Below are 13,039 nucleotides of genomic sequence, written 5' to 3'. Positions count from 1 at the left end.
CTTCAAAAAGCTTTGTACCGAGCTACCCTTGCCGACAACTAATTATTCTAAAAGCAAATGAACATTTAGTGCTTTTGTAAAAGCCAGTTTGTTCCAAGTTGCAATGTGACGTAGCTCGTGTTTACACCACGCTGTACCGCCTCCAACTGTACATACTTTCACTATTTTTGAAATCCGGTGTTATTACGTTGTTGACACTTGCTTCTGCAATGTAAACGTACTGAATTGAATTTCAATTGAATAAATGCTAATTCAGTAGCCTTGGATATACATAGACGTATTTTATCGAGTCTGACTGACTTTTACTTTCGTATCTATGATAGTCTTGGGCTTTACCCGCCAATTGTCACAGGACATCCCCGTGGAAAGCCCGTATTTCTCCATACATGTACGGAATAAATAATATAAAGTGCTGACCCTGTAGCCCAGAGTGTTAACTAGACATTCGGAACCTGTTTGCACTGTATTAGCCCGTATTTTTCAATAAAGACGCGTTTTAATGCCGTCTGTGTCGGATTCTGTCGGCAGTTCCCTGTGTTTCTCAATGGGCGGTAGTGACGGGGCGCATCCGGTGAAAGCCGGTATTACACTCAATGTAAACAGGAAGAAAAGGATCGGGAAATGGCGTTCAGGCACAGACGGGATTAAAACACATATCTATTGAAAAATACGGACTATTACATTGCACAAAGACTCCGAATGTCGATTTAACATTTGGGGCAACCGGTTAAGCACCTTATATATTTCATTTATACATGTTCGGAGAAATACCGGATTTACTGGTGAAAGTCCAGGACGCTCTGGGGGGTGCATGCCAAGACTATCATAGATGTGCAAATGTAAAAATCTATCAAATAAATACTAATTCAGACAAAATGACACTGATAGCAGGTCTTGTCTTCCACCTACCCGCAGCAGAGTGTCTTCTTGGGCGCCAGTCGTGTCTTCTATAGCTATGTGTCTCAGTCTTTCCTCATAAAGACTCGTGAATTCACTGAGGAGACGTCTGATGTCCAGCAGCGGGGCTTCGTTCACCTCCACGCCGCTCAAAGAGCCGCTGTCCTCGGCTCTCTGCGCCTCGTCACACCGCCGTGGCCCGGAGGACAGTGTGTTGTTGTTTTCACAACTCATGTTTCGTGTAAAATACTAACAAAATATTTCAACAAAATAACAAGTTCCTAAAAGTAGTACGTCGTTACAAAAAAGTTGCTAAAAGTAGTAATTATTTTTTGTGAAAAATGTATGGGGAGAAAAAAAAGTTAAAAAAAAAAAAAGTTGCGAAAAGTAGTACTTTGTTTTGTGAAACATGTAAAATAAAAATGAAAACCAAAAGTTTGACTTTTAAACATATTATATAACCAGTGTGTCAGTCAGTCAGTGTCTCACACATATTAGCAGGTGGAATTAATCAGCTGCTTACATTGTCAAACTAACTACACACTTTTACACACAACCGCCGTCACTTAAATAATAAAAAATAAAACATGTAATCATAATGTGGAGCATGTACCATGCCTACACGGTATTTTATTAACTTGTTGCTTTAATAACTGCGCAATAATAGAGCTTGGTGGTCGCCACTGGCTTCCATCCATCGTTACTAACAACGGATTAAACCTTTTTTAAATTGATGCTTCGTCGCGCGACGGTGCCTCGCGTCGAAAACAGCAGATCTACAAGCTCACAACCCGCGGCGGACACGCCGCGTTGTGAGCTTGTAGCTCTGCTGTTTAACGGCGGACTTTACGATGGACGGACCGGACTCCTTTGCCGCCCACGTTGCCGCTGCGCGCGCTCCAATTGGCTGGCTGCGGTCAGGTTGGCTGTTCATCTCCACCGACCATTGGTCAGTTTTGCTCCAGGGGGCGGGGTTACCGTGCAACGACCCCGGAAGAAGGTTTTTGTTTACATTCACGGTCAAGCCCCCAGAACCGTGGTATTAACAGTGAAGCTGCCGTCGCCTGGTGGTCAAATCTGGGATTGCAGGATCTTTGCATATAAAACATTACTGGGCACGTTTCTATCGTCTGAAACGCTAGTGCGCTTGCTCCATTGGCTCCAACAATGAAGTAGAGGCACTTCCGGGTGCCTCACGCGCTTGTGAGCAACTGTCATTGAAATGCATCGGTGGGGTTGGGGCAGTCCGCACTCTAGATATATTATAACTCTATGCACGTAACGCACAGAAGACTCTGCTGCTGTTGCTGACTGTTGTCACATACCAAGCAATGGGTAAATAAATACATCCTATTACTCATCATACTTACATGTAATGTAACACACAGAAGAGTCTCTCTGCTGCTGTTGTCACATCCCAACAAGCAATGGGTAAATAATAGTTTAGAAACCAAGCATGCACTGTGCATTAATGTGGTGTTTTGATCATCTAACATTACACATGTGTTTCTTTCCGACTGTTTCAGCAAAATAGTCAGATGTGCCTCTGTATCTCTGTTCAATGGTGTTGTCCAGTCGTGTGTGTAGTACACAATAATAGCTAGTGCATAGCAGTGGTGGAAGAAGTGCTGATTTTTTTTTACTTAAGTAAAAGTATCAATACTGCAATGTAGAAATACTCTGTTACAAGTAAAAGTCTGGTATTAAAAATGTACTTGAGTAAAAGTACAAACGTTTTCAAATGTATAAAATCTATATATATATTTTTTTTAATAGCAGATCTACAATCTCACAACACCTCGCATCGCGAGGCATTGTGAACTTGTAGATCGGCTATTTTCAAGTGGCCAAAATGTATATAGGGCTGAGGTGGGTAATGTATGTTTTGTAATTTGTAATAATAATCTCCAAAAATCTACAAAGTAACTATAAAAAAAAAAAAAAAAAAAAATTGTAGTGTAGTAAAAGTACAATATTTGCCTCTGAGATGTAGTGGAGTAGAAGTAAAAGTATTGCAAATTGTAAATACTCCAGTAAAGTACAAATACCTCAAAATTGTACTTAAGCACAATACTTGAGTACATGTACTCACTTACTTTCCACCACAGGTGCATAGTATATTATTGTACTTCATATATGTGCAGTCTCTTTCAAAATCAGATTAGTCCTTGTGACATTTTTGGCCCAGGGCACCCCTGTAAATAACGTTTTTTCATCCATGGCACCCCTGAATTACATAATTACATTGTTACTTTACAGCACCGTACATTTATGTCATATACGGTACGTAAATATGTAAATGTTTCCCCCAAAAATACAGCATGTCACGAGGAAAACTTGAGAGAATATCTGTTTCCATTAAAGGTTTAATGACATTCACTTTTACACAACATTCAAAGTCTTTGTCCTGGTCCTTCAAAAGTGTACAAAACGTTTTAAGTGAAAATTCCATTCCAGTGATCAATGGTAGGTGTTTTTCTCTCACATTTCTAAAGCCTTTTCAACTGCAATGAAAAAAGAAATCTTTGCCTGCGGGTGTCGCTGGTGAGGGATTTTGCCTGTCAATCATCGCCTCTGCTCCGCCCCCCCCAAAGGAAAGGATAGGGGAGGGGAGGGGAGGGGCGAGGAGGAGAATGGGCGGGATTAATCGACAGTGACCTCACTGTCGAAGGGCCAAGCTCAGATTACTTTTCAGCCTAATTATTCAGAAAACCCCAGACCACAGAAAATCCACTGAATGTTCTAAGTTCAGGTTTTTTGGGTGTAATTGAGGTCATAAAACCCCAAATAAAACATTGAAAATAAAAAAAGTGAAAATGAATGTCATGATACCTTTAAGACAGATTGAAAATAACTTTGTACTTTATACGTTTAACAACTTGAACCCCAGTATCCCTATTCTTAGGTGAGCATTTGCCAAAAATAGCCAAGTACAGAGCAATTAATAAGTATAGAGGGTCTAAGTGGGTAAACTGAAGTGATGTTGATAAATTAATTCCAAATATTATCAAAGTATCCTGCGGCACCCCTGGACTTGCGTCACGGCACCCACTTTGAGAAACCCTGCACTAGAAAGACATAAATGTTATGATGTCTTTCTGTCTACTCCAGGGGTCTTCAACGTTTTTCAGGTCAAGGACCCCCTAGCTGAGAGAGAGATGAAGCAGGGACCCCCACTACATATTGGATTCATGTTAAATGTGTGTCATTTAACCACTTCAACCCTCAATACATTGTAAACTTGACCGTTGGCTCTGTACTTGGTCTGCTCTTTTTCCCCTCTACACCAAACCTCTTTGCCGGAAATAGCCGCTCTACAAGCTCACAACGCCTCGCCTACTTTTACTTAAAGTAATACAATGCAGGTCCATAAATAACGATTTTTAGCAGCCTCTGCTGGTCATTACCGTCACTGCAGGCAGTTCGTTTATTCCTGCGTTACCCAGAATTCCATTTGTTTTCACCGGAAGACGGAAGCGTTTCAAAAAGCGTTCTTTTAATTGTGTTGTACTATCTGTGGATCGTTTCTCTTAGCCAGTGGAGCTTTAGTTACCGTGAGCTGTGTTTTCTTTTTCTGTTGTTTTTCGATCTTCAAATCCTACAATCTCTTAAAAACAGCGTGAGATTCCTTTTTGTTATTAGCGCGGTAGTTCCTGGCCAAACAGAAAACCGGTGCGGTAGTTCCTGGCCAAACAGGAAACCGGTGCATTTTCGTTTCCGCTTTCCGGCCGGATGACGTCATTTTCGCGGGAATGGCTAACCTAACCACCGTTTCAATAGAAAATAGTTTATAAAAGGCTTTCGGGGGTGAAATTCATGGAGTGGGTGTTGTGAAACATTTGCCACTCACAAAAGATATACAATTTAACTTTAGTTTTGTTGAAAAAGTTACCTAGTATTACTTTAAGTAAAATATCCGATTACTTCTTCCAGGACTGTAATTCAGTGGTCTGTACATAATTATAGCTAGTGCATACTATTGTTATTAACAATTTGCATTGTCGCTTTCAAGATCAGATTAATCATTGTGGTAGTTTACTCACTTTCCAAGTTTATTTTTTCTTTATTTCTTTCCCTAACTATGTAACTGTGTTGAAGGTTGTTTATTGTTACGTCTTCTGTACAGGTGCATAAGAGTAAAAAAAAACAATTGCTCAGCTCCTGCAACAGCATAGTAATGATAAACAACTATAGTGACAGGGAAGAAAAATAAGCAACCACATTATATACTGTACACATACATATAACGCTATGGCAGTCAGTGTATAGTAGCTGACTGTACACTATATATACGGTAATGCTTTCTTTAACAGCATATACTGCTCCACATCATCCAATTATTCCTCTAAATAATCGGTGCCAGCGATCAAAAAACTGCCACATTGACATTCATAGCAAAGTTGATCTTATTGATTTCCAAGAGATTATACTGACTTCATTCCTGTCATCTCAGTCACCCGTCTCTGCTCTCGTCGTTATATCTCCCTTTCCCAGTGTGTGTGTGTGTGTGTGTGTGTGTGTGTGTGTGTGTGTGTGTGTGTGTGTGTGTGTGTGTGTGTGTGTGTGTGTGTGTGTGTGTGTGTGTGTGTGTGTGTGTGTGTGTGTGTGTGTGTGTGTGTGTGTGTGTGTGTGCGCGTGCTCTGCGCTCACACTCTTACCAAAACCTAATCCCCCCGCTTGTCATTATCACATAATGCTCTTGACTTATTATCAAAATGGGGCAGATTTGGATATTTGTGTTGTTGTTAAAAACACTGATAAGCCCCAGAGCTGAAGAATTAATAAGAGACAATGCCATTACGGAGAGAACGAACATGCAGAGGTTGATTGCGTGTGCGTGTGCGTGTGCGTGTGCGTGTGCACGTGCGTGCGTGCGTGCGTGCGTGTGTGCGTGTGTGTGTGTGTGTGTGTGTGTGTGAACACTTAGTATAATGAGTGTGTTTTTAAAAGAAATCACTAAAGTTAAATTGGGCTGTGATCTCACTCTGAGGTCATGAGGTCACAGACACAAAAAAAAGAAAGAAAGAAAAGCCATGTGAAAATGGCACAGGGATTTATGCACCTACAGTACATGGAAAGACGTATTTCCTGTCCTATCCAATCAAAATGGACATAATTTGTGTGTTCTTTTGTCATAATGCTTAACCCTTTAAGACCGGGAACGCATCTGTGTCATTTTTTATTTTATTTCTTTGGCTATTCAAAAATAGCAGATATACAAGCCCATAGAGCTTGTAGATCTGCTATTTCTTTTTTAAATCGTGAACAATTCTGAAAATCTTTGAATGTATATATTTTTTTAAAGCGAACATTTGTAAAATATTTTGTTCCAGGGACCCCCAGAGGCAAAGATTTGAGTTACAAATGTTTGCTTTAAAAAGTATATATTGAAAGATTTGCACATATTTTCAAGGATTTTTCAAAAATATGAGCTTGTAGATCTGCTATTTTTTGAATAGCCAAAGAAATCTAAACAGGACACAGACGCGTTCCCGGTCTTAAAGGGTTAATACAGGCTTGTTTGTCGAGGTCTCACAATAAGTAGACAGAGGCTGTGTAAATCCATGGCTCATTCTGCTGCATGAAACCATTGTTCAGCCCCTTACTATTGTACATCTCTAGGTGAACGCCAGTAGAGACAGTTGAACTGAATGACACACACGCACACACACACACACACACACACACACACACACACACACACACACACACACACACACACACACACACACACACACACACACACACACACACACACACACACACACACACACACACACACACACACACACACACACACACACACACATCCCTCTATCTATATGTGTGTGTGTCACATATATATATAGAGGGATAGATAGATATAGCTATACACACATACATACATACATACATACATACATACATACATACATACATACATACATGCATACATACATACATACATACATACATACATACATACATACATACAACAATATATCATCATATAACACTGTTGTCATTCTATTATTATCATAGTGAATATACATTTTTCATGTTCTTGTTTTTGTGGCAGTTTCTGCAAAAGGATCACAATAGGGATTCCGGTGCTCAAGTGGTTAATGCATTCAATTTCCTACTGTCTTTTAACCCATTAAGACCGGGAACCCATCTGTGTAATTTTAGATTTCTTTGGCTATTCAAAAATAGCAGATATACAAGCTCAGAGCTCAGAACATTTTAGCAAATCTTTTTTGTAACATTTGTAACTGAAATCTGCTTCTGGGGGTCCCTGGAACAAAATATTTTGAGGTGGGGGTCCGCTGCCAAATAGGCTACATATCATTCTGGAGGTCCTTGACATGAAAAAGTTTGAAAGCCACTGATATGGCAACATTCTAAATCCTAACAAACTGTTAGGATTTAGAAGACATCTTGTAGAATCGGCCTCAGCTCTTAATGGGTTAATTCTTCAATATATATAAAGGAATTGATCGCTTTTCTGTCTCATGCATAAAAAGACGGTTGCGTTGCTCAGATATTCCTTCAGCACGGTGACAGCACGTGTTGTTCAGCATGATACTACGCCCCAGCGCTCACACACACACACACACTGACTCCTAGAAGAAAGACACAAGTTCAATTTTCTCATTCATTAGCTTGTTCTCCTTTTCTCTCTCCCACTCATTCGATATGCCTCTCTGGCCTGTAAATGTTTCATGACTTTTTAAGTTCTTTTTTTTTCTTTCCCTTTGCAAGCCTTCTGTACTTATTACTCATACTGCCTTAGCATACTCCAACCTTCGTACTCACGAAATCAATTAATTCCCCTTAATAATTTACCTTCTGAGCAAACCAGATTAGCAGAGCACTATTTTTTTTGTGTCGGATGTGCTTCTCTAAGTGATGTTTTTTTGTTTTTTTTCTCTCTTCTTTTTCTCAGGCATTAACCCATTAAGACCTGAGGCCCGATTCTACAAAATGTCTTCTAAATCAGTGGTTCTCAACCTTTTCAGGCCGTGACCCCCCAAAATAATCATATTTGAACTGGGGACCCCCATTTTGTTTGACTCGGTTCCACAGATAAATATTGTGAAAATAACAGATCTACAAGCTCACAACGCCTCGCGTTGCGAGAAGTTGTGAGCTCCGTTGTGGTCCCGACCCACAGGATGAGAACCACTGTTCCAAATCCTAACAGTTTTCTGAAAAACATAATGTTCCGTTATCAGTGGTGCTCCAACTTTTTCATGTCAAGGACCTCCAAAATGATATGCATTTGGCCGCGGACCCCCCCGTCTCAAAATATTTTGTTCCAGGGACCCCCCAGAAGTTGTAAAATTGTAATGTTCGATTGGAAAAATATATATTCAAAGATTTGCACAAATTCTCACGATTTAAAAAAAATAGCAGATCTACAAGTTCATAGCGCGGCACTCGGTGGCGCTCTATGAACTTGTAGATCTGCTATTTTTGGATAGCCAAAGAAATCTAAACAGATGCGTTCCCCGGTCGTAATGGGTTAACTTGGCCCTCACCCCATGGCTCGAAGGAGTCTTGGGTGATTACAGAAAGAGGAGAGCCTTGATAAAGCATTAGTGTGCGACACACACACACACACACACACACACACACACACACACACACACACACACACACACACACACACACACACACACACACACACACACACACACACACACACACACACACAGCCCGAGGACCCCTCTCTCTCCGTACATTTGCACACATTCATTTTTCATGAAACAGACTCATAACAATTAGTCTGGTTACCGCCTGGGTAATCTTAGCGTCCCCCTGTAATGCCTGTGGTCCGCGCTGCGATGACATCACTCTTTTAACCCACTAAGACCGGGAACGCACTTAAAAACCATTGTTTTATGCTTTTGGCTATTCCAAAATAGCAGATCTACAAGCTCGTAGCGCGGCACCAAGTGCCGCGCTACGAGCTTGTAGATCTGCTATTTTATATAAAATCTAGTGATGGAAAAGTTGGAGCACCACTGCATATAGCAACATACTGTTATAGGATTTAGAAAACATTTTTGGTATGTATTTGGCCTGTGGACCCCCATCTCAAAATGTTTTGTTCCAGGGACCCCCCCATGAAGCAAAGATTTGAGTTAAAATGTTCGTATATAAATATATATTTATATTCAAAGATTTGCGCAATTTTTCACGATTGTTAAAAAAAATGCAGATCTACAAGCTCATATGAGCTTATATATCTGCTATTTTTGAATAGCCCAAAGTATAAAATAACGGTTAAAGTGGTTATACAGCTGTGTTCCCGGTCTTAATGGGTTAAAAGTTCTAAATCTGACATTCCCATCCGTTTTCATAGCGAGGACATTAGCAAGCCTTGGCTAATAGGCCTGTATTCGTTGCTGGCGAAAGAAGGGCAATAAAGTGAGAGAGAGAGAGGGGGGGGGGGTAGAGGGGTAGAGAGAGAGAGAGAGAGAGAAGGAGAGAGAGAAAACGAGGTTGGAGTGCTTTAGAGGAATAGGTTATATTCGCCAGACCTTTTACACAAATTAATTTACATGAGCGAGGGCAGAAAATGTAAAAGTTGTAATCCGGCATGCATACATGCATGTGTCGCCAACGCACAATATAGCCTATTTCTCGCTACAGGCATCATAGAAAGCCAAGTGACCGTTTATGTATTATTTCAACAAATATATTATGCTGCTAACAACCATAGCTAAGTGCTTTGGAATTTCGAGCACTGTGCTCCATGTGCCAGGAGCTAAATCGAGACTTTTTGGCCAGACGCTTTTACAACTGCCGTTTTGGAATGACAGCCTTGTGGACGGTTTCCGAGGCTTTTGTGCATTGTAGAGAAAAAAAATGAAAAGCATAAACACGGACTGCCAAACCCCAAAAACCCCACCACCCCCACCCCCCCAAGTCCTCCTTCCTTACTTAGCCCATTAAGACCGGGAAAGCATCTGTCATTTTTAGATGTTTACCACTTTAACCACTTTGGGCTATTCAAAAATAGCAGATCTACAAGCTCATAGCGCGGCTATGAGCTTGCAGATCTGCTATTGTTTGAAAAATCATGAAAAGTTGTGCAAATCTTTGAATATATATATATATATATGTTTTTCAAAGCGAACATTTGTAACTCAAATCTTTGCCTCTGGGGGGATTCTACAAATGTTATTCTTTTTTTTTTAAAGTATGTTGCTATAATCAGTGGTTCTCAAACTGTGTCATGTCAAGGACCCCTAAAATGATATGTATTTGCCCGTGGACCCCCATCTCAAAATATGGTGTTCCAGCCAGAGACCCCCCATAAGCAAAGATTTGAGTAAACATTTTTAGCTTTGAAAATATATATATATTCAAAGATTTGGCCAAACTTTCAAGATTTTTCAAAAATAGCAGATCTATAAGCCGTGCTATGAGCTTGTATATCTGCAATTTTTGAATAGCCCAAAGTATAAAATAACGGTTCAAGTGGTTGCACAGATGTGTCCCCGGTCTCAATGGGTTAAAGCACCCCCACCCCCCGCCCCCCTCCTCCCCCAGACCCCAGACACATGCAGCCAAAGCCAAGGTCAAGAAGACAGTGCCACCACCCTCTCTGTCTATAGGCTATTCCCCAGATGCCAAAAACCACAGCCAGTGCACGCATCGGGAACGTTCCCTCCTCCCCTATTGTGACTGCCTTCAGTCTCAAGGTCAGCTCCTTGGGAGAGGTTCATGCTTATCTATTTTAACCCCCCCCCCCCTCTCTCTTTCTCCTCTTCCTCCACTATCGGCAGACAGACAGTAGCTTGGAGCTTTATTTCAGCCAGAGGGGTCTGGTTGGTGGTAACGTGCTGGTGACCTATCTCCTCTCCTGCCTGTCGGGTTGATGGAGCGTTGTGGCTACTAGTTTGCTAGGATGCGACAGCCAGCGGTGGGAAGTAATTGAGTACATTTACTGCAGGCTATTTAAGTACCATTTTTTTTTAAATATGTTTTACTTGATTACATCCATTTTTCAATACATATACTTCTGCGTCAGTACATCTCGGAGTCAAATAATGTACTTTTTTTACGTCACCATAATTATTTGAACATTTTAGTTACTTCTAATCTACAAAGTACTTGAAAGTTACTGTGTAGATTTTATGCTTACCTATTTTATACTTCTAAAATAGCTGACATACAAGCTTGCGTTTACGTTTGACAAATCATTACACATTTTTGTACTTTGGTACTGTAAGTATTATTGCGCTTGTATATGAGCTTGTAGATCTGCTAATTTTTTTTATCGTGATTTTTTTTACAAATCTTAAAATATTTTTAAATTGGCGAGCATTTGTAACTCAAATCTTTGCTTCTGGGGGTTCCTGGAACAAAATATTTTGAGATGGGGGTCCGTGGCCAACTCTGACTCTGTGCCACGCTATGAGCTTGTAGATATGCTATGTTTGAATAGCCCAAAGATATCTTAAAATGACACAGATGCGTTCCCAGTCTTAATGGATTAACGACGGCAACGAGTGCAATGTGTTCCATGTTGGATTGGATATTGTTGACTGCGAGGTATGGCAGCCATGGCTTCTAAAGCTATCTTTGTCCTGCACATGACTTGATGACAAGCTATGGTTATAACCACCGCTCTAACCTTGCTGTGAGGCTCTGTTGTTGGCTGTCAGGCACCATTGGTCCAGGAGAGGCATTTAGTGTCTGTACTCAGTAAGAGACACGGTACAGTGTACTGTATCCATGAGAGAATTATGAAGTCAACATCCCCTTTGTCACTGTAACGTGCGTGCGTGCGTGTGTGCCTGCATACACCAGTGGCTCTCAAACCTTTTCTTGTCAAGGACCCACAAAATGATAGGTATTTGGTCGCGCGGACGCCCCCCCCCCCCCATCTCAAAAATATTTTGTGTCAGGGATTTTTCAAAAATCACCCAAAGTATAAAATATGGTTAAAAGTGGTTACAATTATTGTGACGCTATATTAACTAATATTTAGCTGGGGGACCCCAAGGACCCCTGGTGGTCCCCGGACCCCACTTTGAGAACCAATTGCATTACACAACACATTGATCTATTGTATAGGTTTTGTTCACGTGCATGTCTGTATGTATAAAAATCTGTACAGTAACGTGTGTGTGTGTGTGTGTGTGTGTGTGTGTGTGTGTGTGTGTGTGTGTGTACAGTGTGTGTGTGGCGTTCCTGCGCGACGCACACACACACACACGTCCGCTCCGTTTACAGTGGCTCGGTAAACACTGGCATTGATTGTGACTTTTGACTATTACATAAGGAGCATGGATTTCCAGCTGTCCGCGGTCAAAGCCCTGTAAATTCAAATGCTTAATTTTTATAGGCAGGCCCGCATTGACTGAAGTGTCTCTTGTTATATATTTGGCAAGTGGCTGCAAGTCCTGAAGGGAGGCTGTCAATAGCAATCCCTGTGCTATTGATATGGTAGTGGGCACACGAGATGTTACTCGGCCCCCCGACGACCGACATCGCTCTGATCCCCTCTACATCATAATTACATTAATATTGACAAACCCTTGACAATAGTCACATTACTATTGATAGGTGGCTGTCAATACCGTGTTCCCCCAAATAAAACATATTCATTCATAACTTGTAAACTGCTCGATAAAAGAGGCTTTGAAGAGAGAATATCGGACCCGGGCGGCCGGAGGTTTTTACTCTCCCCGAGAGAGAGAGCTGCTGCTTGCTGCTACTAGCTACTGTGACGGCGGATTTCTACCACCTGGCTCTAGTGTGTGTGTGTGTGTGGGTGTGTCTATATAGACTGATGGATTAGCTTAGCTCTGTATTAGAGCTCCAGCTATATCGAGGCTATGCTTGACATACACAACGGCACATATTAATCCATTCAATCCGGACCGGGAATGGATTCAGTCGGTGTCATTTTCGATTTCTTTGGCTATTAAAAAATAGCAGATCTACAAGCTCATAGCGCGGCACTGAGTACTTTGAGCTTGTAGATCTGCTATTTTTGAAAACAAGCGTGGAAATTAAGTACAAATCGTTGAATATGTACTTTTTAAAGCGAACATTTGTAACTCAAATCTTTGCTTCTGGAGGTCCCAGGAACAACATATTTTACAAAAGTTTGCTTTAAAAATATATATTCAAAGATTTGCAC

At 41.0% G+C, this 13,039-nt stretch overlaps 1 protein-coding gene across 1 annotated transcript in view; it reads left to right on the top strand.

The window, feature by feature from the left end:
- Positions 1 to 2,171: 2,171 nt before the first annotated feature.
- pex2 (peroxisomal biogenesis factor 2) overlaps positions 2,172 to 13,039 on the top strand; it is a 19,275-nt gene continuing 8,407 nt past the window's right edge. Inside the window, 1 exon segment of the mRNA XM_080417756.1 lies at positions 2,172 to 2,232. Within this exon segment, the coding sequence (XP_080273882.1) occupies positions 2,229 to 2,232 (4 nt within the window). The 5' untranslated portion in view covers positions 2,172 to 2,228.

Source organism: Gymnoscopelus braueri (genome assembly GCF_963280865.1).
Source record: "Gymnoscopelus braueri genome assembly, chromosome: 21".
Lineage (NCBI taxonomy): Eukaryota > Metazoa > Chordata > Actinopteri > Myctophiformes > Myctophidae > Gymnoscopelus > Gymnoscopelus braueri.
This window is presented reverse-complemented; position numbering and strand designations above follow the sequence as displayed.